This window comes from Bos javanicus, chromosome 5 (assembly GCF_032452875.1).
Source record: "Bos javanicus breed banteng chromosome 5, ARS-OSU_banteng_1.0, whole genome shotgun sequence".
Lineage (NCBI taxonomy): Eukaryota > Metazoa > Chordata > Mammalia > Artiodactyla > Bovidae > Bos > Bos javanicus.
Window position 1 is genome coordinate 9,814,483 of NC_083872.1, and position 27,465 is coordinate 9,841,947.

At 34.9% G+C, this 27,465-nt stretch overlaps 1 protein-coding gene across 6 annotated transcripts in view; it reads right to left on the minus strand.

Moving 5' to 3' along the window:
- Positions 1 to 1,207: 1,207 nt before the first annotated feature.
- Positions 1,208 to 27,465, minus strand: part of PPP1R12A (protein phosphatase 1 regulatory subunit 12A) — a 167,317-nt gene continuing 141,059 nt past the window's right edge. For 3 of the 6 annotated variants that reach the window (XM_061415617.1, XM_061415621.1, XM_061415622.1), the window contains 7 exons: positions 24,774 to 24,839; positions 18,537 to 18,553; positions 17,160 to 17,295; positions 14,766 to 14,870; positions 8,849 to 8,896; positions 5,901 to 5,951; positions 1,208 to 3,385 (listed from right to left, as the gene is read on the minus strand). In XM_061415617.1, coding sequence (XP_061271601.1) covers positions 3,299 to 3,385; positions 5,901 to 5,951; positions 8,849 to 8,896; positions 14,766 to 14,870; positions 17,160 to 17,295; positions 18,537 to 18,553; positions 24,774 to 24,839 — 510 coding nt within the window. In that variant the 3' untranslated portion in view covers positions 1,208 to 3,298. The other 3 variants (XR_009736281.1, XM_061415619.1, XM_061415620.1) reach the window with 3 other exon arrangements.

Sequence of the window (27,465 nt, forward strand, 5' to 3'; positions counted from 1 at the left end):
TTGTTAAAAACTGGTCAGAGAGTTAGTTCTGTATTCTGCTTATAATGACAAAGTGAAGGACAACCTACAAGGCTGTTATTTCTTACGGGGAATACAGTGTACTAGTTTGGAAACAATTTGACCTCTGGATATTTGATTCTTACACCATTCACTGAGTGCTGACAGTGGGAGTCATGATTGTTTCAGATTTGCCGGGAAAGACTAAGTGGTAATAAACTCTTAGGAGGAGAAGGGGACGACAGAGGATGAGATGGTTGGATGGCATCACTGACTTGATGGACATGGGTTTGAGCAAGCTTCGGGAGTTGGTGATGGACAGGGAAGCCTGGTGTACTGCAGTCCATGGGGGTCACAGAGTTGGACATGACTGAGCAACTGAACAAATAAACCCTTAAGCAAAAGAATAAAGCAGCCTAATGAATTAGTGAATTATCTACTTTACTTTTGATATGAATACTCTCCTAGATAGTTCTATAGCTACTTTGCTTTTGGTTTGACGTATTTGCATGTGAAATTCTTTTCTGTATGCAGGAAAAACAACAGGAATACCTATCATTCTGTAAGCATGCACAGGGAAAGTACTGGAAGTGGAAACAAGAGAATTCAAGTCTTGCCGTATTAATTTGTTAAACATAGGCTTTACCACTGCAAGTCCTCTACCAAAGTTCCCCAACCAGAAACGTCTCTTATCTACTTACAGATGTATAGTTAGCTTGGGGTTGAATTTAGGACAGTTCTAGTTTGGAGAATGATCTACTACTTTACATTTCAATGGAATATTATCTTTATATGTATTCCCAAGTCTATCTCTGCAATTAAGAAAAAGCACAGGTTTAATTTAGAAGCCACGAAATACTTAGGTAAATGAAGTTTTATGCTTACAAAGCTACTATCTTAAAACTCACTTTCATCATTATTCTTTACACACTTATCATAAAAAAACTAGTTCTCAGATTCTGCACACAGATAGCTTTATGTAAAATATATAAACATTTGTTCAAATTGATACACAGATTGCATAAATATGGCAATTAAGCTTAAATTTACAGATGTGCATGTACAACGTTGTGCAAGTTATCACAATATTACAATTTCAAAAATTATACCAATGGAATCCAAGTAAAGCAGTTAGTGAAGATACCCATGCAGAATTTAAATATCAGAACAAAATTTTAAACGTCTTCAGTAAAAGTTCACACATTTAAAATAGTTTTATTCATTTTATTTGTATATGTCAAAATACATTTTTATTTCCAAAATAGTGGGTTTTGCAACTAGTTTCATGCAGAAACAAGGTCTGCTCAATACTACCAATAAAATCAATATAGCACAGTAGCTGTTCAGTTTTAGATACAAAGAATAAATAACCTAAATACAAAACACTAAAACATTAGAAACACGTATTTAATCATTCTTCACAGGCATCCAAACTTCACAAATATAATCCTTAGCATGCCTAACTGTTGTGCAACCAGAATATGTTGCAGTCACTCAAACTGATCAATTATCTGTATGTTTTACGTCCACGTAAGACCATGGAAATTCTCTATATTCAGACCCACCATTCATACAGTTCAAATGTAACCAAAAATAAAGTTCCCACAACTATCCTTGTACCTTTAAAAATCAAGAATCCTGAGCTTGGTAGTAAGAGCATAACCTTATATCTTCATAAAACCAATCAAGAGAGGACTTAAAATCCTGCTTACCAAAACACCCTTTCCCAACCCCAACGTAATCTAAAATAGGCAGTAGAACACAATGACCTTTTAAAATGAAGGGGTACAAATTCACATTGAATAGTATACAATACAATCAATAATACAATTAGCTACTATAAGCTTTACAATGTACAATTTATTCAAATGGCTGAACTGTTCAGTGGTTAAGGAGACAGTTATGTGCCAGAAAGATATAGTACTTTTTGCATGGTTTAATGAAAATATAAAAGCTATTTGTCCAAATAAATGCCATCTTCACTATTTACTTGGTTTTGCTTTTCTTTTTCTTTTTTTTAAAAAAGGCCACTGAAATGTATAAAATGGTCTGAACATGATGGTGGTATCAAAGTCAATGCCTCTTCACATGGCAATAACAGTGCATTTAACACAAACTCACGGGTTAAGTCTGCAAATGATTTCATAGCATTACTTTGGCTAGCACAACAGTTTTAGACAGCACTCAGATAAATATAGGTATGTGAAATGTGAAGCAATTATCTTATGCAACTTTAATTATGGTTGAATACTATCAAATGAAAACTGCAAATAAAAGTAAAAGCATTTTACAGTAGAAAACTTTTGTAAAGATAGGGCTCCACATAATGTGTTAATTTAAGTCTTTATATCACTTTGTTAGTAAGTTTTGTTCTTAACACTATTATGGAGTAGCCTACTTTGCATTAACAGACATTTGAAATAATAGTCAAGCATGCCATGTGGTGGTCTAAAAATCAAACAATACAATTATTTATATATACAGCATCACTCAGTACCTGCTAAAATGAATGTGAAGATTACAGAACCTAACATCTTACACTACAATAATAAAAAACAAACAAAAACAAAAAAGTGACCAATGAAGGCAGAAAATAGGACTTAAAAGAATCTAATCTCAAATGACTTTAAAGCATTCATAAAAGGAATAAATGCATATTGCACAAACAGTGAAAGCAAATGTTCCACCAAGCAATTCAGTTCCAGGTGGGGACAACAACATTAGCCTAATATATGACAATGATTTCAGAGGAGCAAGTGTTCTTTTCTGTAAATGAGAAAGCTGTGAGACGACAGAAAGTCTGCCACATGAAGAGTTAGAAGGAAAAGATACAAACCCAAACTTAGATGTAAAGCAATAACAAAACAAAATAAAATAAAATTAAATATTGAAAAACTGCAAACTGTGGCATGGCACATCAAAAAATGCTGAATAACTGTCTTCTGTGAGAGCTGAGTTTTTGTTGACACAAAAGTATTTATGTACAACTAAGGCTTACTGGTTAAATATCTGAGGCATATCTGGCCTTGAACACTTTCCTTATATGCTGGAGCTGTAAACAAGTTTTCTCAGTCATAAAAAAAATTCTTCTCAGCAGCTGCATTAACATGAAACAATGGTCTTGATACAAGAGAAAAAAAAAAAACAAACAGAAAATTAAACAAAACTCCTAGATAAGAGGGCATTTGGCAGGACATCCAAAAATGACAGTCTCCAAGGATTCTTCCCAGGCTTCCAGTGACGGTCAATTATGGTCCACTGGGTTACTAGTATGTGCAATTCCATTACTTGCTGCTTTTTTTTATTTGGAAAGTTTGCTTATAACTCTGATCAAGGCCCCATTTTCATCTTTTAGCCTCTGGTTGTCTGCTTTCAGGTCTGGTAACATCTGTGAGAGGAAAAATAGAAGAAAAAGTTTGAATTCAATGAGATTAAAGTGTTCCTCTTTAAATGTTATGTTTTACCACAAGACACATGAACAAGCTTTGTCAGTTATATATACTTCTAATGACTAAAACATATATCAGGAAGAAAGAGGCCCCTCCCCACAATTTGTGAAGCTAATTAGTTTAATAAATGATGAAATGAAAGGTTTATTCTCCCAAAGTTATCAACTGAAATGTACTAAATCACTTGACATCATGACCCACAAGCATACCATATTAGAGCAGCCAAGGAAAGGAAGACTGTTTTTATGTTAGGATAGGCTCTTAAAGGGAATTCCTTTAAGAGTTTCTGTTAGCCTAAATTAAGGCCTTTTGCTTTGTTTATGTCAGACCTCAAGCCACACTGTTACTCTGCAAGAAAACCCGACTATTTAGGGAAGTTTTGAGGGAGTCAGACTTGTTTTAAATTATTAAAATTCCTTAAATGATCTACCTTGTATTAAGTTTAAATGCCTGGTACATAATGTTTGATCCAAGATAGGTGCTCAATAAATGATAATAAAGCAATTACTACTCTCATTAGACAAAAATAATTTACAAGCCAAAGTAATAAGTCTGAATTTCTTAAAATATCTTAAAAATTTCTTAAAATTTCTTAAAAATTTCATAAAAAACACTACTAGTGTTTGGAGTAAATAGAAAAATATACCCTTACACCCTGAAAACGTATCAAATTTTTTTTTATAGACAAAGTGAAGGAGGGGGAGGAAATACTGTAAGTTAATTGAGTTTTCTACTAAGAATGATTTAAATGACATGTGCTCTGCCAGGTTTGATAGGAAATGGAATAGCTTATATTTTGGACATTAAAACATACTTTCCAAGATAATTAGGTCTCTTTCCTCAGCTTTCAAAATGTACTAGGTTATAAATTTAGATAAAAGTAAAACTACTTGCAAAACTATCTTATGCAAAATTTTCACGAGAAGTTTAATTTTATGTGGAACCAATCAATTCTTAACCTGTGCTCAGAATGTATGGATATATAATATAGTAATCTGAAGTTTATCTATTAGGATACCTCTAGAATAGAGAATTGAGTAATATTTAATTAAGATGGTTCTGACTGAAATGACATTATTTTGAAAAGCAGATAATCATGTTTAATCTTCAGCTTCTACATATATATTAATTATATATAAAATATATGTTACACTGTTTGTGTTCCGTTTTCCAGTAAAGAATTAAAGTCATATTTTTAAGTGCTAAAAATCTGTAGAGCCAAAAATGTACACAAGCTTTGTAAAAGTACAGATAAAGTCTTTTATCTAAATGCTGAGATCATTCCCTTAGTTTACTGCAGTTTATCAGTGACAATACACAATTAGTGACACCTTCTAACATTCTGAGAAGCCATGCACAATTAAACAGTTACATGACAAGTTCCAGACACAATGGCATTAATTTGTAAAAGTGAGCTCAAGACACGCTTACTAATACAAAAACACCTGCCTGGCTCTACTAAGAAGAAATGATGAAACTATAAATTATAGATTCACAGACTGCAGTTGCCTACAGAACCCTGAGCGCTTGGCTACCACTCTTGTCAAGGCCCTATTCTCAGTCAGCAGTCGCTCATTTAACTCTCTCAGAGTTTGAATTTGCTTTATTTGGTGCAGATTCTGCAGGAATCAGAACATAAAGAAATAGAAAATAAAAAATAAGAAAGTGGAAGAGTACAATGAAAATATAAAGAATCATAGGCAACAAATGTAAGAAGAAAAAATTAAGAGTCTTAAGAGAATATTCCATGAAATTTATATAAGTAAACAGCGCAGTTCTAAAATTCCTTAGCAAACAAAACACACAAGCAAACAAAATCCAAAAACATTTTCTCCAAAGCTATTCAATAATGTTCCAATAAAAAAACAAATAATTCAATAGAAAAACATTTAAATCTTAAAATTCCAATTCTATGGGCATAATATCCTATGTATTAGTTCATTAATTTATGATTATTTTATACAAGCCAATGTAATAAGAGGTAATCAATTAATTATATTATGCTTTTCTTCCTGCAAAGAATGTACCCTCCAATATTCAAAACCAATCTGTTTTCACAGGTGAGGCAGAATTCAATAAGCCATACCTCTGTCCACTACTCTAATGTCCTTCATTTTCAAAGAACATTTTTGCATGATCCCCGTTCACCATTTTCTCCCCAGGGAACAGAATATTTGAAATGTAAAGAATAAATGAGACATTCCAAATCTTAGTCAATATCATCTTATTTATTCTATACCTGAACATCAAAAGTGCCATAAAAACAGATTAACAAAAGAATTTGAGTTTGAAATACTTTTCTAGCTCACGTAAAACCTGCCTTTAGGAAGAAATAGAAGCACACGACGTAGATAACCCACAAAGTGCATGAGCAACTCTGGGAACGGGGCATGAACACGGCGTCTATGCTAGCACTGGGAAAGCTGAGCTTACACCGCAGCACTGTTTACTTACTTTCAGCTCTTCTTCCATTTCAGATATTCTTCTTTCTAGAGCTCTTCGTTCCTAGATGAATTTAAGGTATTACTGTTACTGATATAATCATTACACTCTTACATTTTCTTCTAAATTGTGAAAGAGTGACACTTTAGAATAAACAATCAAATCAGGAGCAGTGTAGAAAAAGATGTGATGCCAGTGATGTGTAAAGAGCTCTCCAAAATTTGAGAGAAATAAATATGAAGATCATTACTTTATTACTTCCTATAAGCTCTTTCTTTAAAGCTTTGACCTTCTGGTAAAATGCCACATAACATGTTCAAACTGTTTTTAGTTTACATAAAACTAGGGATAGAGTAAACTGATACTTAAGACTGAAGACTGCACAGAAAAGAAAAGAACAAAAACTCACACAGAGATGCAATTACTCTACAGTGATAAGAAGCAGAAAAAGCAAGAAGCAAACGTGACTCAAGTATGTGTATTTTAAAATTTCAAAACAGTCTAAAAGATGGTTATCCCTCCACCCACAGTGTATACTAGTCATCATTTGTCCAGTCGACTTTAGAGCTTTGTATTTAGTTTTATACTCTGTGTAGCATTAATGCAGTGAATCTAATAAAGAAGCAACTGTAGCATTTATTTTAAACCACTTCGTTTCAAAGAGTGACAGGCAAAGGCAACATACAGTATATTACTGCAGTGTGCACTCTTATTCTCCCTCATATAATAAGCATTCTAGAGTGTTATGCAAGAAGCAAGCAGCAGTAATTAATGTGCTTAAAACTTTGGTTAGGTCATACCGCCGAGAAGATACTGACTCTTGCCGGTCACCTTTCAGATACAAACCATTTAAATTTAGTTTAATCACATTGACACTATTTCCAAGACATTCTTTCCCAGATTAATAATTAATGCTGATACTTAGTAAAGCAGTACATTTACTGTAAATGTTAACATTTTTAGGCTATGTGATTTTAAAAAACAGATGGAATCCTATTCATAGGCTTATAAGTATAGTGTTTTTCTATTATATTAGCATGTTTAAAAATTATTAGGTAGACAAAAATGTTATTTTTGATAAAAAGAACTTTCTCCTAGTTAACAGTACAGCCACAACCCATTCATAAAACTACTGCACTTCTCAAAATACCAGGACATGTAATATTTGGTCCTCATAACTTTGTGCAATATCAGCAATAGAATATTTCCTCCAGCTGATGGGGAACACCCTTCTCAGCCTTAATTTTATTATGTGTCTTCAAGATTTTAACTAATTAGTGGTAAAGCAAGAGAAGAACACTATATTGAATTGTCAAACTGCCAACTGTAAAGTTGCAGGCAATTTCTTATATCTGAGAAACTTGTTACCATTTAAAAATATGGTTAAGAGAAAAAAATACATATAAAGTACTTAACTCAGTGCCTGCCCGGTATGTAAGACAGTGCTAAATAAAAGTTAGCAGTTATTATTAGTACTATGACTACCAGCGTCTGTTAAACTGAGAGTAGACTGACTGCTCTGTAATTTATCTGCATTTGACAGGCAGAAAAAGAAGGTCAGGTGGGAATGTCAGAATATGAACATGGGTATATTATTTAAGTGCATAAGCCTAGATGAAAAATATCACTTATCTCTGCATGATAGGGAGATTTTACTTTCATCTTTTGCTAAAATTTTTGTAATAAACACATTTTCACAAAAAATTAAATATTCTTTAAAAATGTGACTATCTCAAAAACAAATAATATTTTAAGTATATGGTAAACTATGTCTTTCACCCCAACTATTAGTATGGATAAAGGAGACTCAAGACATTTATTTACTATTTCTACATATCTTGGATATAAAATTCCGTAAGTTATACTGTGATGTAATAACATTACATTTAATATAATAATTGATTCTAAAATTTAGCAATTACAAGTTAGATCAATAGGTTTTTAAAGAGCCTAGAACAATGATTTCTAAAACCTGATGAAATCATAATAAAACTAGTAGTTATTACACATTACAATTTAGCAAATGACACAGATAACTTTTTGTCTATTATTCTGCATTTATATAACTTTTCTCCTTTTTAGGGGGATTAAAAAGGTAAATTGGCTATTTTTGAAATGGAATGGAAGAAAATATACCAAGTACTCTTGACTCTCTTTGATCTAGAGATCACAGCTCCACAGTATGTAATTTCTTCTGTGGCTGAAACCTTGAAAATCTAGCCACTGCTCAGTAGTATTACAGGTACTCTTTAAGCATTTTTCCATTTACTTTTGATCATTTATATACATCTTCAACTGTTCAGACTAAACTTGTGGAGTTATTCCTATGCCCACTGCCAGATCCCTGAGCAATAATGGTAATAATAAAGGGAGAAAAATACAAGTGAATATATCATAGCCAGACAAGAAATTGTAGAAAGACATAAAATGGTAAAAGGATTTTCTTATACTAATTTTTTGGTTTAAAAGAGCCTACTTAAGTTAAATATTTAAACTCAAAATTAAATATTATTAACTTTAAAAAAAATTAAAAAATTTGGTCTCCATACCTTTAAAATGGAAGTATTTTATTTTTGCAAAGAATTAAACCAAATGTATATATGATTAATGTGTTTTAAGTATATCAACACAATCAGAGAGAGATAAATGGCATTTAAAAAATATCAGATTCATTACCACAATGGGTATGTTTCAGAATTAAGATGTGTTTTTTGGTCCATTGAAAGAATAACACAGTAAATTAAATTTTATTTAACAAGGTAATTTTACCCTTTAAGACTCTATAAAGAGGATAAGCTAACATTCTAACATAATAAAACATTCATAATCAAATTAATAAATATAAATTTAAACTAATTAAAACTACTGTCCATAAAAACAAAACTAAAGAAAACCTATTATTGCTTACACAAAAAATAAAGGGGGAAAATGATTATTTATTCATTAAGATCAACACTTACCCTTTTTTCCATTTCTAATAGTGACCTATCAGCGAATCTTTCTTGTCTCTGTAAGGAGGTAAGAAACAAAGAGATGTAAGTGCAATAATGACGGGGAAGGGGAGAGGATCATAGTAACTGTGTGTGTGTGTGCGCGTGCATGTGTGTGCGCGCGTGCATCTGACTCCTTATGCCCCCATGGACTGTAGCCTGCCATGCTCCTCTGTTCTTGTAATGTTATTCAGGAGGAGTAATAATACAATGTGAGTAAAGAAAAAACAGAATTTGTACCGAAATTAAAACAAAGATTTATTAGAGGAATGCTTAGACATCCTCTATGTATCATTTAGCCTCAAGTCTTCACAGTTAAGCCGGGAGCGAGGATAGATAACTAGTGGGCACAAAGCCAAAAACACCCGTCTTCCCTCCCATGCGCAAGCCCTCTCTCTGTCTACACACAGTGAAGAGAGGCTAACCCGCAGGCTCAGATTCCAGGACCCTGACTGAAATGTGGATTGGACCAGATCGTGTGCCTCTGTACCCATGCAGTCTGGCCTCTTCCCCTCTCTTGCTAGCTCGTTCTCTAATCATCCATGTTCCAAAATTGGTAAGAAGGATCACATCTCTTATAAGAAATCCCAGCTACATAGCTTTTCTTTTCCTGGCAAGCTCAGGTCTCATTTTTCTGTTTTCTGCTTCCTGTACTATACAGTCAACTACAGAGATCTCGAGATGAAAAGGACCTCTGGGCCTTTAAGCCACATGTTGCACTCAAAACCAGGGAGCTGTGCATGTGGGTATTGAGCACAGGGACAGTAAAAAAGCAAGTGCTTAGTTTTTATTTACAATGACATCTGTTCATACATTTCCCTTGGGATTCCTTTTCAATTTATTGAAAATGAATTCATCAAAAGGTTCATCCCCCAGAAGCCAATGTATTGAATAACTAATTTTAAAAATTTACCAAGAATGGTTTTTGCTAACTACTTAACAAGAATGCTCTTTTATGGTCATTAACCACAAAATATCCTTTAAAAAACTATATATATATATACACACACACACAAACAGTTCATCGTGATTAAGCACAACTTCATTAATTTGGCAATTCAAAAACATTTCTTAATATAATTTTCTCTTCTGTCAATCCTTTCAACATTCGTATTTTTGTACTATCAGGGTTTGTAAAGCAGTTACTCTTTGATCTTTCTTGCAAAATTTCTTTTTTATAGTTACAGTATATAAATTAAGATCTAATCATGGCCATCCCCCCTTCATGGATCACAGCCTTTGTGCTGAAGGGGCCTGTGTAATTCAGTGAAGCTATGAACCATGCTGTGCAGTGCCACTCAAGATGGACGGGTCATAGTGAAGAGTTCTGACAAAACATGGTCCACTGGAGAAGGGAATGGCAAACCACAGCGGTATTCTTGCCGTGAGAATCTAACAGTATGAAAAGACAAAAAAGATATGACACTGGAAGATAAGCCTCCATAGGCTGGAAGAGTAATTCCCAGGTGGCTCAGTGGTAAAGAATCCACTTGCCAGTGCAGGAGACGCTGGAGACATGGGTTTGATCCCTGGGTCGGGAAGATCTCCTGGAGAAGGAAACGGCAACCCACTCTGATATTCTTGCCTGGAGAATCGCATGAACAGAGGAGCCTGGTGGGCTACAATCTGTGGGGTCGCAAAGAGTTGGACACGACTGAGCACTTACATATGCACACAGGTCGGAAGATGTCCAATATGCTACTAGGGAAGAGCAGAGGGCAATTACTAATAGTTTAATTGACTATGCGAAAGCCTTTGACTGTGTGGATCACAAGCAGCTGTGGAAAATTCATTTAAAAAAAAGGGAATACCAGACTATCTTATCTGTCTCGCAAGAAACCGGAGAAGCCAGTCAAGCAATAGTTAGAACCAGACATGGAACAATGGACTGGCTGTAAATTGGGAATTTAAATTGTCACTTTGCTTATTTAACTTATATGCAGAATATATCAAGCAAAATGCTGTGCTGGATGAGTAACAAGCTGGAATGGCAGAAAGTGAAGAGGAACTAAAGAGCCCCTTGATGAAGGTGAAAGAAAAGAGTGAAAAAACGGCTTAAAACTCAACGTTCAAAAAACTAAGACCATGGCATTTGGTCTCATCACTTCATGGCAAATAGATGAGGAAAGTTGGACAGTGACAGATTTTATTTTCTTGGGCTCCAACATCACTGAGGGTGGTGATTTCAGCCATGAAATCAGAAGACACTTGCTCCTTGGAAGGAAAGCTATGACAAATCTACACAGCGTATTAAAAAGCAGAGACATCACTTTGCCCACAAAGTCCATAAGTCAAAGCTACGGTTTTTATAGTACTCACGTATGGATGTGAGAGTTGGACCAGAAAGAAGGCTAAGTGCCAAAGAATCGATGCTTTTGAACTTGGTGTTGGAGAAGACTCCTCAGAGTCCCCTGGACAGCAATGAGATCAAACCAATCAATCATAAAGAAAACCAACCCTGAATAATCACTGGAAGGACTGATGTTGAAGCTGAAGCTCCAACACTTTGGGCACCTGACCCCAAGAGCCAACTCACTGGTGAAGATACATATACAAGAAAGACTGAAGGCAAAAGAGAAGAGGGCAGCACAGGATGAGATAGTTAGATAGCATCACTGACTCAATGGACATGAATCTGAGCAAACTCTGGGAGATAGTGAAGCCTGGCGTGCTGCAGTCCATGGGGTCTAAAGGTCATGACTTAACGACTGAACAACAACAACAATCGCGGCGATCCAATCTGTTGTTTTAGTTACTTTTATATATTTTAAATTTTAACTAAATAGACTTTTGGCTGCACCGTGTAGCATGTGGTATGTTAGCTCTCTGACCAGGGATTGAACCTGTGTCCGCTGCAGTGGAAGAGCACAGTCCCAACCATTGCATTGCCAGGGAAGTCCTCATACAACTGATTTTTATGGGGGGAGGGACCAACACCGCCCAGCTTATGGGATCTTAAGTTCCTCAACCAGGGATCAAACGCAGGCCCTTGGTAATACAAGTGCAGAGTTCTAATTGCTGGACCTCCAGGGAATTCTTAGTCTGCTGTTTAAATGTTTTATGTTTTTTTTTGTGCTTACTCTTTCCGGAAAAAGAAAAGTTAGGTATTCCAGTTGCTTATTATTAAAAATCAAATTCAGAATTATAAATGAGACTGTTTCTGCCAATTCTGATATACTTAGGATGTCTTTAAATTTATATTTTAATTGCTAGAAAAACAAAACAAAGGCTAAATATGCCACTTAAGCAAGTGCAAATGAATAGTAAAATGCTAAAAAGATTGAAAAATGTTAAAAAGACATTAAACAACAACTGAAAGAAATAAAAAATTGTTGGAACAGTGTTAAATACATACAAATTAATAAAATGTTAAATGGAAAATTAGCATTTTATTATTATTTTTAATACAGGGACAGTTCAGCAATTTTATGATTCATGTGCTAATTTTTTAGGTTAAAAAAAAAAACTTTAATTTTTTGGGTAAATATTCCAGTTAAAGCTGTTAAAATCACATTTAGCAAACCTGGTGAATTGATATTTGACAAAATAAATATTCATCAATTGGTTTCTGGCAAATTAGCCTATTTTGCTCCCTTGGGGACTCTATAGGGAGTAGGGTGGCTGGACTAAGGCAGGATTCAATGATTCTACAGGCTTGGCAGAAAACTATGAAACAGGCCTAAACTTCAAGCTTACTTCTTTTCTTTTTTGGTCATGCTGTGCAGCTTATAGGATCTTAGCCTCCCGACCAGTGATTGAACCTGGGCCCATAGCTGTGAAAGTGCAGAGGCTCAACCACTGGACCACTAGGGAATTTCCAATTCTGTTTTTTCCTAGCTTGCTAAACATATCAGCCAATGAGTGTTGAATTTTATAAAAAAAATTCTGTCCACAATCTACTATCTCAAGATTAATTCTTAGGAAGATGATTATTTTCCTTGGAAAAATTCCATGCAACTATTAAAACTACACTACTATATATATTCATAAATAGTTATCAAAGAAATGCTTAAAAAAATACACAGATTTACAGTACACTTAAATATTCAGGGTAAATAACTCAATAAAGTTGAACAAAAAGTTTAACATTCTGTCACTTTTTTTACATGTACCCCTAAATTTTTGAAATGACATTTACACAGTGTTTCCAACTAAGATATTAATTTTGAATATTTACTGGATATCTCATACTCTAATTCAGTGACTTATTTTTCTGACCAGTCAATGGGAACAGAAATTGGTACTTGACCCAAAGGCAGCTTGCAACAGGTGTCCAGTGTTCTGTGAAATGGATACAAACAGAACCATGGGCACTAACAAGACTGCTTCATGTTGATGATAACTGGCTAATTCTATCAGTTCTCTCTCTTGTAGAGTTTGAATGAGAAACTTATAGGAAGAATTAGATGACAACAGAGTAGGCAGAAAAGTAGAGAAACATACAGAGAAGGCAGTAAGCAGGGTCATCATAATGACAGAATACTACAGTAGGGAACAATGGTCATTTTTATTCAGAAAATATTATGACCAAATGTCTAGAACTAAAGCTAGTCTCAGGGAACTAGTTATGATATTTTGTGGCAGCTCGCTAAGCTATTAATGCAACCCAGAATGATGACATTCCAGTTTACCATGAGACTTAAGTGTAGGCCAGCAAGTTTAAACTTGTATGACATTCCAAGTTTTTATGACACCTCACTAGGAAGTGTGCTCTTGTTCTGCAGTACTTCTCTGTGTATCTTCATAGTAAACCTTTACTGCCTGAGTCTTTAGTCAAAGAAAGGAATGTCTCATTTATAGAGCTGAAGATGCCATTCTAGATGAGTGCTTTCAAACTAGATTCTAAAAGTTTACCATAGAAATGTGTTTATGCTAGAAATTCTTATGTTTAACATTAAACAAGTTTACTTCCTTAAAATTTACAGGACTCCTTAGAGCCTTTAACATATAAATCAGCCCTGCTAAATCTCCAAGGTACAGAATATACCGTATTTCTCAGTTACATAGGTCACAAAGCTCTTTTCTTTTTTTGAAGTGGACCAGGAAAAAGAAGAGGAGGAAGAAGAGGAGACAGCACTTATTACTATCTCCCAGAACTAGTGTTTTATGAAAAAACAGCTTGGGAAACAATTCTTAGATCATACACGTCCTAGACAGTATATACGAGGCTAGGATGTGTATGATCTAAGGCCTAGTTCTGCTTGGCTATTCAAGTTTTCACTTCTAAAATTATCTCTGCCAGGCTGTTATCTTCTTTTCGAATTATTATTAAATCAGTTTTTTTTAACAATAAACATTCTTAATGAACAAAAATTATAAAATTTTTTTATGGCTTTAAGAAGACTCTCTGTAATTATTGTTGTTATTTGCTAAGTTGTGTCTGACTGTTTCTGTGATCCCATGGATTGTAGCCTGCCAGGGCTCCCCTGCCCACGGGATTTCCCAGGCAAGAATACCGGAGTGGGTTGCCATTTTCTTCTCCAGGGGATCCTCCTGACCCAGGGATTGAACCTGATTCTCCTGCACTGACAGGTGGATTCTTTACCACTGAGCCACCCGGGAAGCCCAAGATTCTGTATAGATGCCTTTATTGCTTTCCTACATTTGGTATGCTGGAAATAAGCATTTAAAATCCTTCATGTACTACAACATAGATATTAAAAGGCTTAAAAATACTTCGATTTTCCACCATAAGGCTATACTTCTATATTAGAAAAAAATAAAAGTTACCAGTAAGCTGTATTATCTTGATTCCTTATTAATAAATAAGCTATTATCAATAACCAAACTTACATCCAGAACACAAGAGAAAATTACAATGCAACTTTTAGACAGAATAAATGACAACCATTATCTTGAGAGTAACAAAGAAAAAAAATGTACAAACCTGGGTGGCTTTTTCCAATTGTAATTTAAGATCTGTCAGTTCCATATTTGTATCATGGAGCTGCGCTTTCAGCTTTTCATTTTCAGCTAGAATTTGTTCATAAAGCTATGCAAATTAGGGGAGAAGAACAAATTACTTTTCTGCTTTCTTACTATTTTAAGATTTCCCAATGATCACTTTGCAATATTAAAACAGGAAGATTGATATAACATATGAGTTATTAAATAAATACATTAAATATATTATATTTAAATGCTTTGTGGTCTCAAGGCAGAAACTTTTGGTTATGCAGGCGTTTTTGTCCCACATAAATTCCTCAAAAACTAGTTCCAGTATTTAAAACTTATACCTAAACTGAAAACCATGACTTTTCAATTTCCATTAAAAAAACTCAGTTATCTGATAAAGAGGGACCACATACCTATGCAGTGACCACAGCTGAGGTTATAAAGAGCCACTGTTATCTTTATTTGGGGTCTGTGAGCTTTTCTGCCTATCATTCCCTCTTTAATTTCTGACACTGAGATGGAGCATCAGTGGCATTTATCATTATACCTGTATTATTTTTACTAAAGTTAAAAGGAAAGTGAATGATTTCTTGAATATTTTCTTAACACCTGAATCTACTACTTATTTTTCCCTCATCTCTAATATTACAACCACAGATGGCTACATTTATCTCTTACCTAGACATTTCCATTATTAGAATTGCTCTCTTGACCTCCTTCTAATCTACTTTATACAAAGCAGCAAGAGTTAAATTTTCAAAATAACAATCTCTACCAGCCACACGAAAAATTTAATTACTTCAATACATTATGTACCCTCCCACCATCATGCTGGTCTATGTGCTTGCAATTCCATCTGAAACATCTTTTCTCCCATTTTGCCAGTTGACTACTAATTGTCTTGCTGTTCTTGGCTGAAGTTTTACTTTTTTTGTTAAAAATTAATTTTTTTCCTAAAAATTGAAGGATAGTTTCTTTACAGAATTGTGTTAGTTTCTGCCAAATATCAACATGAATCAGCCATAGTTATAAATATGTCCCCTCCCTCCCGAATTTCCCTCCCACCTTCCTCCCCGTCCCACCCCTCTAGGTTGTTACAGAGCCCCTTTTCAGTTCCCTGAGCCATTCGGCAGATTCCCTTTGGCTGTCTATTTTACATATGGTAATGTAAGCTTCCATGTTTCTCTCTCCATGCGTCCCACCCTCTCCTTCCCCCACCCACCTCCACCGAGTCCAAAAGTCTGCTCTCTAGGTCTATGTCTCCAATGCTGCCCTGCAAATAATTTCATCAGTACCATCCTTCTAGACCCCAAATGCATAAATGCTTAATATGAAATAACTGTTTTTGTCTTTCTGACTTATTTCACTCTGTATAATCGGCTCTAGCTTCATCCACTTCATTAAAACCGACTAAAATGCATTCCCTTTTATGGCTGAGTAATATTCCATTATATGTATGTACCACAGGAAATCTACCCTCAGACCCTGTCACTTCTTTGCTATATACTTTTATAAAATTGTGTCTTTACTTCAGGATTATGGTTTCAAATTTAGAAATTATCCACTGATGTGTATGATTATATGATAAAGTTTGTCTGCCTACTCCATGGAAGGTACTCATAAGAGCAGGGACAGTATCTCCATCTCCACTGGCCACAAGTAGAACTTCACTACTGAGTACACTTCAGTGTTCAGTTCCTTACTGAATGAATGACTGAATCTTATTCCTAACATAAGCTGACCTCTATCTTCCTTCTGTTGACTTTACTTTCTTAATGGGCAATTAAGATAGCTGCCAAGTATCTCAGACATGTACAATTACTACAAACCTTCCTTTTCCTCCAACAAACTTCATTAGGTTTATTCAAAGTTTGTAATATGAAGAATCTTGATCTTAAGAATTCTAGATTGCTTTGTTTCCAGGACTTATTTCTTAATTAGTTTCATCCTTAATAGCACTTGTACTATTTTAAGTTTTCAGTTACCTAGGAAATACTATATCCTCCTGGGAAAAGCCATATTCTTTGTTTGGCTGCTTCCTGTTAACAAATAAAGAAAAGACAGCTCGCTCTCTCACACGCACACACACGTACCCTACCCCCTCTACTCCAAATCTACTCACTGTCCCCTTTCAGCTCAACCACAGTACCACAGTACTGGCCTGAGAAACTTCAATGCACAGGTAGTCCTGGTTACTTTCCCCTTTCCTTTAAAAAGGCAAACAAATAGCTATTTATATTCTACTTACCATGAATTGCCAAAAACTGAAAAATTCAAGTCATTTAAGAAAGTGATTTAATTATGAGTTTCCAGGAGTAATATCAAAACACAAAAATCTCAACAAAGAGATTATTTTTAATTAAATATAACTGAATAACCCAAGTACCTTTTTAAAGTCAGTTGAATCATCCTTTTCTAGCCTGCTACTGTAAGGTTTTCTTTCTTCTGAGTAACTGTATGATCCAGAGCGACCCAGCAAGGAATCGTATCGATCACTAGCTGATGTAGAACTGATTTCATATCTTCAAAAGATGAGTTTGAGTCAAAATCTTTATTATAGGCTTTCACAACTTACATTAACATGCATCCTAGTATTTTAACGAGATATTCCAAAATAGTAGATAATATTCTCCTTTATCGGTTATCTAATCAACTTTCATGATATGTAATAAATAAAAGGGAAGTTATTTTATTCCCCTTCCATTGTTTGAGAAGGAGGTTCAAAAATCTCTATATCTCTTCCGTTGTTTGAGAAGGAGGTTCAAAAATCTCTATATCTGAAAGTCAAAACTGGTTTTACATCATGATAAATTATTTCAACAATTTTAAATCATATTTTTTTTCACATTTTAACATCTCTGAAATCAGAACAGGGCTTACAACTGATGTGTATTACAGTTTAATTGGTAGTACTTTTCTTTTAAGTGGCATATGAATGTATTTTAAAATTAGTAACATTGTAGATGATGAACTAACTAGAGTCTTTCCAGAGTAATAAACAGACAGTACTATACCATTTTATATAGGGGATTTGCGCATCTGTGGATTTTGAAATACACTGCATTGGGTGGGTGGGGTAAGTTCCTGGAACCAAATCCTCGGAGATAGTAAGAGATAACAGAAATAGGTTTGTCCTAAAGAAGAACATATCTCTTTTGAAGATGAGTATCTTCTTATCTGGTTCTGAATTTGTTTTTTTTCTGATAAATGCTAATGCCTCCACATTTCAATTCAAAAGAATCATCAGAATATAAAAATTTGTCCTTGGTTTTACAAGGCTTTGGTTAACAATTATTGGTAAGAGAAGAGGAATAGAAATTAGATTCAAGTGGTTGAGGTTCTCTGAAAAAAATGAACAATTTGAGCTAGATGACACTTTTTAAAAGTGTCTTCACTGGCTTTTTCTTTCTTAATCTGAAGCAGGGATAAGGGAGAAGAGTCTAAGTACCTGATGAAATAAATTTCTGGTGGATTTCATTGGCTTCTAATATGAATAATGAGATGGTCAATGTTGAAGTAACTTAGGAAGCTTAAGAAAACTATAACTGTTGGAAAGATTTGAGAAAAAAAATCTTCCCTAGCAACTTACTATGACAATTGATAAAGAAAGTTATTAACACTTATCAGGTCATCTAAATATCTATAGATTTTTTATTACTAAAATAACTCTATCAACTTAAAAAATTTATCAATACCTAGCAACATATTTTTAGAAAGGATAAAATGAGAAAAAGATCAATAAAAAAACACATGTAAAACGTACCTAGAAATGGAATCCGTCTAAAAAGAGAAAAACATAAGGGTAACTAAATTTTTATGCTTTCATTTAAGTAACTCACTGATTAATCAAGAAAATTTAACTTCAATATTATTTTCATATTAATACATATTTAATCTATGCACTTTAACATCAATGTGGTTGTTTTACAAAGAAATTCTAGAACAGAGTCACCGTAAATTTCTAATTGTCCAATACTATACAATTACATTTTCCAGTTTAAAGTCATATTTTGTGAATTTCTACAAATGACACTATAATTAGGAGGGGAAAAAAAGAAAGACTAAGACACATATCCATTATTACAATTCACTTAGCAGGAGAAAGTAACATATTTACGTTACAAAATGCACGTTTATTATGTGACATCTCAAAGCAACTATCTTTCCCATTTTTCTGTTTTTGAGGTAGTAACAGGACAGACCAACAAATGAATACTAAAGTATTTGATGTACAACAGTATATACATATTTTGTTTACAATTCATTTTCTGGAAATCCAGCTATACATTCCTCCAAACTTTAGCAATGAGGGTATAGGAAACTATGATTAATTTTCTCAAGGAAGTGGTATGCTATACTGACACTCCAAAACTCTTCTTAATGTAAATGGTGAAACGATTACTAGGATAAAATAGTCTCATTGGAGTCAAAGACGTTTTTCGGGGATTAGCATCTTTAGCTCTTTCCATTGGAACACTGAATCTATAATTTCCTATAAAGTAACTATTCAGAAATGGCTTGTTTAATTTCTGAATTTTAGATATTTGAATTTTCCCATTATATTTACCTTTAAATGTGCTGTGAAATCACTGGCTTCCTTTGGAACTGTTTGAGCCTCATTCAGATTAAAAATGTCTTACTAAAGTATATTTCAGTTTCCTTTGCAAAACCAATTTTGTACTTGCTGCCCATGTTTTATGTAATGCTTTACTTTATTGATTTATTCTTTAATTTTATAGTAATTAACAATTTTGAAGTTAAATTTCAATTTTCACAATATAATTCAAATCCATAAGCTGCTGAAAGAATAGATTTTGAAAGTTCCTATCACAAGAAAATAATTATATCTATGTGTATATGTGTGGTAATGGATGTTTATTGTACTAAACATTTCACAATACACAAATATGGAATAATAACATGCACAATTTTTATATATCAATTGTGTCTCAAATAAAGAAAGCAGAAGCAAACAAAAAGATTATTTATTCAAATTCTGGAAAATATCCACCTGTGAAATAAAATGTATACATATCAAACGAAAACATCACATCTCGCCTCAGTGTGAACTCTGGTTCACTGGTTTAACTTAATTTTAAGAATAAATAAAAACTTCCAGTAGTCGCAGAAATCACTCAAATTCTATTTTTTTGTCTTTAAAAGTCATGGTGCTATTACTGATTATGTTACATATATATTTGTTTTTGGCCATGCTGTGTGGCATGCAGGATCTGAGTTCCCCAAGCAGGGATGGAACCCATGCCTCCTGCAGTGATAGTTTGGAGTCCTAACTACTAGACTGCCAGGGAATTCCTGCTGCTGCTGCTAAGTCACTTCAGTCGTGTCCGACTCTGTGCGACCCCATAGATGGCAGCCCACCAGGCTCCCCCGTCCCTGGGATTCTCCAGACAAGAATACTGGAGTGGGTTGCCATTTCCTTCTCCAATGCATGAAAGTGAAAAGTGAAAGTGAAGTTGCTCAGTCGTGTCTGACTCTTAGCGACCCCATGGACTGTAGCCCACCAGGCTCCTCCATCCATGGAATCTTCCAGGCGAGAGTACTGGAGTGGGGTGCCATTGAAATTTTAGTTAAAAGCACATAAAGCAAAAAACTATCCAAGTCACTTTTAAGAGTATAGTTTAGTAGCGCTAACTATATTCACACTGCTGTGTAACAGCTCTCTACAACTTTTTTCATCTTGCAAAACTGTAATTTTATACCCACTAAACAAATCTCTGCAACTCCAATACTTTGGCCACCTCATGTGAAGAGTTGACTCATTGGAAAAGACCCTGATGATGGGAGGGATCGGGGGCAGGAGGAGAAGGGGACGACAGAGGATGAGATGGCTGGATGGCATCACTGACTCGATGGACATGAGTCTCAGTGAACTCCAGGAGTTGGTGATGGACAGGGAGGCCTGGCGTGCTGCGATTCATGGGGTCACAAAGAGTCAGACACGACTGAGACTGAACTGAACTGAAACAAATCTCTATACCCTCCTACCCCCAGCTCCTGGCAACTACAATTTTACTCTTTGTTACACATGAGTTTGAATACTTTGGTGAGAGCACAAGCGTTGTCAGTTGTGTCGGACTCGGACTCTTTGACCCCATCGATTATAGCCCACCAGACTCCTCTGTACATGGAATTCTCCAGGCAAGAATGCTGGAGTGGGCTGCCATTCCCCTTTCCAGGGGATCTTCCCTACCCTGGGAGATCGAACCTGGGTCTCCAGCATTGCAGGCAGATTCTTTACTGTCCGAGCCAACAGGGAAGCCCGTGGAATCATACAGAAGGTGCTTTTTGGTGACCTGTTTATTTCACTTAGCATAATGTCTTTGTGACTCCCTGTGTTTTTTTTTTCCCCCTTGTGGTTTAAAATTGTTTTTCTGAGGTAAAAATATCCTTTAAGTTTTTCTGACTGCAATACCATAAGATCATATACCATACTATAACAAAGTTCCTCTATAATTCCCCATCTCTCAAATGCTCTAGATAACTACTGTTAATCTTTTCTGTATACAAAACTATGTGACCACATAAATATCTATCCATACAAATACATTTTATTTAATCTATTCCCAACTAATAGACATTTTGAAAGTTTTTAATATTTTGCTTCAAAAGCCATGCTACTATCAACACTTTAGACTTATTTTTGCACACGTAAGTCACTTCACTGGAAATAAATGTCTTGAAGTGTAACTGAAAAGCAAAGAGGCATGAACTTTTTCTGAAAGGTTCAGATTTGTGTTGCTCAACTGATCTCTCAAGAAAATGAATTTATTATAGCCCCAAAGTGTTATATGAAAATGCCTATTTCAAAACTAAATATGACCAACCTGAGCATTATTAACCTTTGTCGATTTCACTTTGGTATTAATTATTATGTCTTTGGTTATTAATGAGAGTAAATATATTTTAAGCTTATTGGCCATTTATATTTCTTCTTTGTTATGTTTATAAATTTCATGGATTCTGCTTCCAATTTTTTTTAACTGTGTCTTTTAAACAGTACAAATATTGATCTTTTAAATGCTATAAAAGAGGGCTGCTGCTGCTAAGTCACTTCAGTCGTATCCGACTCTGTGTGACCCCATAGACAGCAGCCAACCAGGCTCCCCCGTCCCTGGGATTCTCCAGGCAAAAACACTGGAGTGGGTTGCCATTTCCTTCTCCAATGCATGAAAGTGAAAAGTGAAAGTCAAGTCGCTCAGTCGTGTCCGACTCTTCGCGACCCCATGGACTGCAGCCTACCAGGCTCCTCCATCCATGGGATTTTTCAGGCAAAGTACTGGAGTGGGGTGCCATTGCCTTCTCCAATAAAAGAGGGCTACACTATTTAAAGTGAGCAAATGTGTCTCAATTTTAATAAGGATGTCTTTTTTGCAATTTTCTAGCTTTTCCTGTTTAAACAATCAAATCTATTAATCCTTTCTTCATAGTTTCTTGCCATGCTTATTTAAATTTTTGACCTATTACTAATGTTCTTCACATAGTAGAAGTTTTACCATCCTATAATGAAAGCAAATCATAATAGCCTAAGCAACAGAAGCCCCATTTATGGAATAATGAACCACACTATGATAAAGTAATTCAAGTTTTCTGGATCCAATTTTATCTTAATTTTTTAAAAATTTATATCCTGAAGTAGTTTCAAAGGCAATTCAAAAAATTTAACAACTTTCTGGTTAACTTAAAGTTTACTTTTCTTTGAAGCAAAAAAGTATATGCCACAGAGTCATTTTTTCAATTTGGTGAACTTGGATTCTATAAACTGAGTAAAAGTTTTGTTATAAAACACTTCTGAGGTAGTGATAACACTATTTCAAAAATACACAGAATTGGGTTGATCATACTTTTTCACAGAAAAACAAGGGCTGACACTATAAATTTTCATAAGAGAGCAACTCTCTTTGGTGGAAGCACTTTTGCAGTCCATTGTAGAGGACACTACAAGTTTCTGTCCTCACCTCCCCCCTTGCTCTCATGGTGCAGCGGTCACTGAGTTTAGGTGAGTGGCATGCAGCCCATATTCACAGCAAAACCGCTGAACTATCTCAGTGGCGGGCCTCATCTGGCCTAAACTAATGATCATAGTTCCAGTCCTATGTTGTAAAGCAGCCTGAGGATGAAGCTGATATAGAGGGTTGTGAAATATAATTGACATACAGTAAATTATCTTTGTTTAATCTAGTTCAAGCTGGGTTTTGGGTTGCTTGGAACTGAAAAAATGTTAGCACAAAGCAAGATCTAAATAATGCTCTATTTAAAATGAACAAAAACTATTTAAATTGTTTGGAACTAAGAAATTTTTGTCATAAAAACAATATTCTATTCAATGTATCTCATATATAATTTTAACGATAAGACTTGAATATAACATATATCAACATGCTTCAAAACCACAAGCTTGGAAGCCAGAACATCTTTCGCCTCCTACCCCAGCCTGGTGGGACGAGGGATCTGTGTGATATGGCGGTGAGAAGTGTCAGCTGGAGATGGTTTACTAATTCCCTCGCTCTTGCTTATCTGTCCACTGTTTCTCCTTGAAAGATGAGAATTCATAGGCTATCACTGGGCAAGGAAGATGATGGACAAGTTTACAGAAAATAATAAACAAGAGACATAGCTGAATGGGGAAGTGCTGACAACTGACAGGCAAAGGGTTTAAAAATGACAAAACTTGGCCTGCAAAAAATTCACCCTTGGAAGTAATTGATTCTTCAACTTGTCTGGCTACCTAAAGAGAAAATAAAGGTACCTTTTGGGTCAAAATACACAAACTTGTCCCTAAGAGTAATGTCCACAGTCACCTAGTACAGGGAACCAACTTCTGGTCACTTCACATTATTGTCAATCCCAACAACTAAAAGTAATCTTAACAGCTTTATGTAGCAATGTCAAAATGAAGAAAATATGACCAGAATGCCGTTTCAGGCTGGATGCTTGAATTTAAAACATTAAGACTAACTCATATTGTACCATCTACTCCTATGTAAACAAAGTTCTTCCATGTATGTCAGCTTTGTGCAGAGGCAAACAACAGAGAACAGAAGGGGAAAAAACTAGTGGGAAGAAACTTTGGTCATTTGATAGCTATGCAATCTCATCAATCAAACTTGCCTTCATTTCTTTAATCAGTACTGGGGTTGGAGGGCAGGGAACCTTTTCCTGAAGATTAATGGAAAGATCAGCAGTGATAATGAATGTAAAAGTTGTTTAGAGACACGAAATTTCTAAACAAATGTAAAGAAAGTTAAAATGACCTATTATCTTCTCCAGAATATAATCCTGCCGTTTACAAAACTAAACTCCGGGTCTGGTAAGGTATGCACTACTTCTGGATAGCCTTTAGATACTTTTCTTTGGTCAAAGGTGTAACAGGTAGGCTTGCTTAAAGGCAAAAAGTGAAAATAGCATTCAGCGTGTTTTGCAGCAAGCCATTATAGAGGCAGAACACATTAAGAGGGGCACCTCCAAGCTCCTTCCTGGGAACTACACTCAGTTTAAGCTGCCATAGCTTTTGACTGTGTGCACTGCAATTTATCTCAATTTACCTCATGCAACCATTAGCAAGATGTGTTGTAAGGTAATTCCCTCTTTGCCTTATGTGGCTTACAAAAGATTACTGAACACTCTACTTTTGGATAGCGTGGAAACCTGTTTTCTCGTTTTTTTCTTTTCAACCTTGAAGGCTAACATACATACAATAAACTAGACCCACTTAGAGTATACAGTTGATGAGTTTTGACAGTTGTGTATATCCCAAAAAACCCTCTACGATCAGGATCTAAAGTATTCCCAATGTCTCTGAAATACTCTTTGTGCCCCTTTCCAGTCCCCCACACCCAATTTCAGAAAACCACTGATGGGCTATCCCCAGCATGCAGGTACAGTGTACAGTAACTGTCTTACATGAATATATATAAACAAAAGTAAAATGTAATCCTTAAAAATACAAATATTTCTAAATACAGAAAATAATGCTAATTACCTGAACTTCTTTCTTATTGGATCCCTCCTCTGTATCAGATTGTTGTTCTTGTTCATTTTCATCACTCTAAAATAGATTATCAATTTATTTTAGAAAAGTAAAGATAATTTTGAAACAGTTAATATTTAAATATATTAAGGCTTTTCTAATTTAAAATGACTTGGGAAAACATAACAGGAAATGGATCAAAAGGAAAACTGGTTTTTAAGTGGGAATTTTTCTACCCCGTTTACAGGAAGCCTGTTTTATCTACATAGTACAATCTAATTAGGTTAGCATATATAATCTACCTAACATTCTGATTTTAAAAACACATTCATACTGGGGATGAGGATGCTGGAGGTTTAATGTGAAAATATGATACTCAATTTTATATTGTGATGTTATTGCATGTACTTTAATAGTCAAAACAGATACTGTTTAGCTGTCCAAATATAATGAGGCAGCAAAAATAGGAAACATTATCTTAAGTAAGAAAAGCTCCATTCTATAAGCGTGGTAAGATTTATATACAATCCTATTATGCTTAGGTAGTTTAGCTATCTAGCAATTTCTTGGGAATTTACAGCACACCAAATAGAAAACACAAGGCTTGGTAGGCTAAAAGTCTAGACTCTCAGCCAATGGGAATGTTCTATTAGAAAGCTGAAAAACTCAATAAGCCTTAAAGGACTGAAAGAAAAGGGAAATACACAATCAACGCATCTGGCTCAGGCTCACTATAAAAATCCCACAGGTTTTAAGATTAAATCATCCTATTTCAGACTGGTATAACTATTTTCAGCTCTGTGAGTTAGGGTAAATTTAATAAAGAAAATTCTGAGTCATAGTTACCTCATCCATAAAGTGGGGATAAAAACCTCACAGAATTGTCCTAAGGGTTATAGAGGATCTTTATACAACTCATCATGTGGTTTCTAGCAAAAATGGTATTTGAAGTTACTAAGCAAACAGGAGCAATCAATGCTGCTACTACTAGCATTATTTAATAATATAAATGTATTAATTCCACAATATGAACTGGTTGTCTTTATGCATTACTGTTTCACGGAAGAACACAGGAACTGAAAACTTTAAAAATGAGGAGGCTCAGAAGTCTTGAAAAGTGGTAACTAAGAAAAAAAAAAAAGGAAACCTAGTAATAACTTGCCTAACCATACACCACCCTTTCTTTGACAGAGCCGTTTTTGTATACTGTTTGATACAGGTTCAATCAAAAGGCTATGGAAAGGAAAGGATATCTGTGCTGATGGTTGATTAGAACACAATTCAACGCAAGGTCAAATTAAAAGGATGACTATTGCCTACACAGATCTCAGGAACAATCATTATAATGCTAGTTATGTGTATGACTCTAGAAAGTGGAGTTTTGAAGGGAGAGCTGGTGCAAATAAAACTGGGGAAAAGTAAATACTATATAAAAAAGCTTTGCTTATTAAACACCTAATACATATAAGTTATTAAAAAGGTAAGAATTTTTAAGTAGTAAGAGTTACTAAGATGCTAAGACTGACAGGCTTTATTATTATTATTATTAAAATATTACTGACCAATCAATTAAGATCAACCAGACATCACGTACTTCCTGACAAAGGAAAAAAACACCCTGCCAAGAGAATACTGAACCAGAATCTGATCATTTCTACACCTCAAATTACCAATTTATAGGAAACACAAAAAAAACTACATGAATGTGTTAAACTATACTTCAGGAATATAACCCAGTTCATTAAAAAATAATTGTAAGAAAAAAAGAGATGGAAGGAGTAACTGATTTTTTAAAAGAGACTTGAAAGAAAAAACTAATCATAATTTATGGTCCTTATTTGGATGCTAATCAAATCAGCAAAAAATAAAATTACAACAGACCATCTATGGCAATAGGAGTCAAAGTGAAAGTGAAGTCGCTCAGTCGTGTCTGACTCTTTGCGACCCTGAGGACTGTAGCCCATCAGGCTCCTCCATCCATGGGATTCTCCAGGCAAGAATACTGGAGTGGGTTGCCATTTCCTTCTCTAGGGGATCTTCCTGACCCAGGGATCAACCCAGGTCTCCTGCATTGCAGGCAGACGCTTTAACCTCTGAGCCACCAGGGAAGCCTAAGTGATAAAGAATCTGTCTGCAATGAAGGAGACTGGGGTTCAATCCCCGGGTTGGGAAGATCCCTAGGAGAAGGAAATGGCAACCCACTCCAGTACTCCTGCCCGGAGAATCCCATAATCAGAGGAGCCTGGCAGGCCACAGTCCATGAGGTCGCAAGAGTTGGACTCGAATTAGCGACTAAACCACCACCACAGGCCTGTGTAAATGGACAGATGATATGCCCATGAGGTCAGGTGGACAATTAGGTCTTTCCAGGCAATATGAGTCAGGAGGACATTAAAAGTGACTGTCTATTCAGTATTAAGGATTTATTGTCAATTTATTTAAAATAAACATGATCATGGTATTATGATCACTCATTAAAAGATAGTATTTATGGTTACTTATATTACTTTTAAAAAATAAAATTTTAATATTTTAAAAAGGAGTCCTTATCTCTTGAAAATTCATACTGAAATTTTTACATATGTAGTATTACTAAAATTTTCTTCAAATATAAATAATTGGGAGTTGGGAAAATGGAAGAGATTTAACTTAACAATGAGTATCTGGGGTGGGATGATATACTTCTTTATGTTTAAACTTTTCT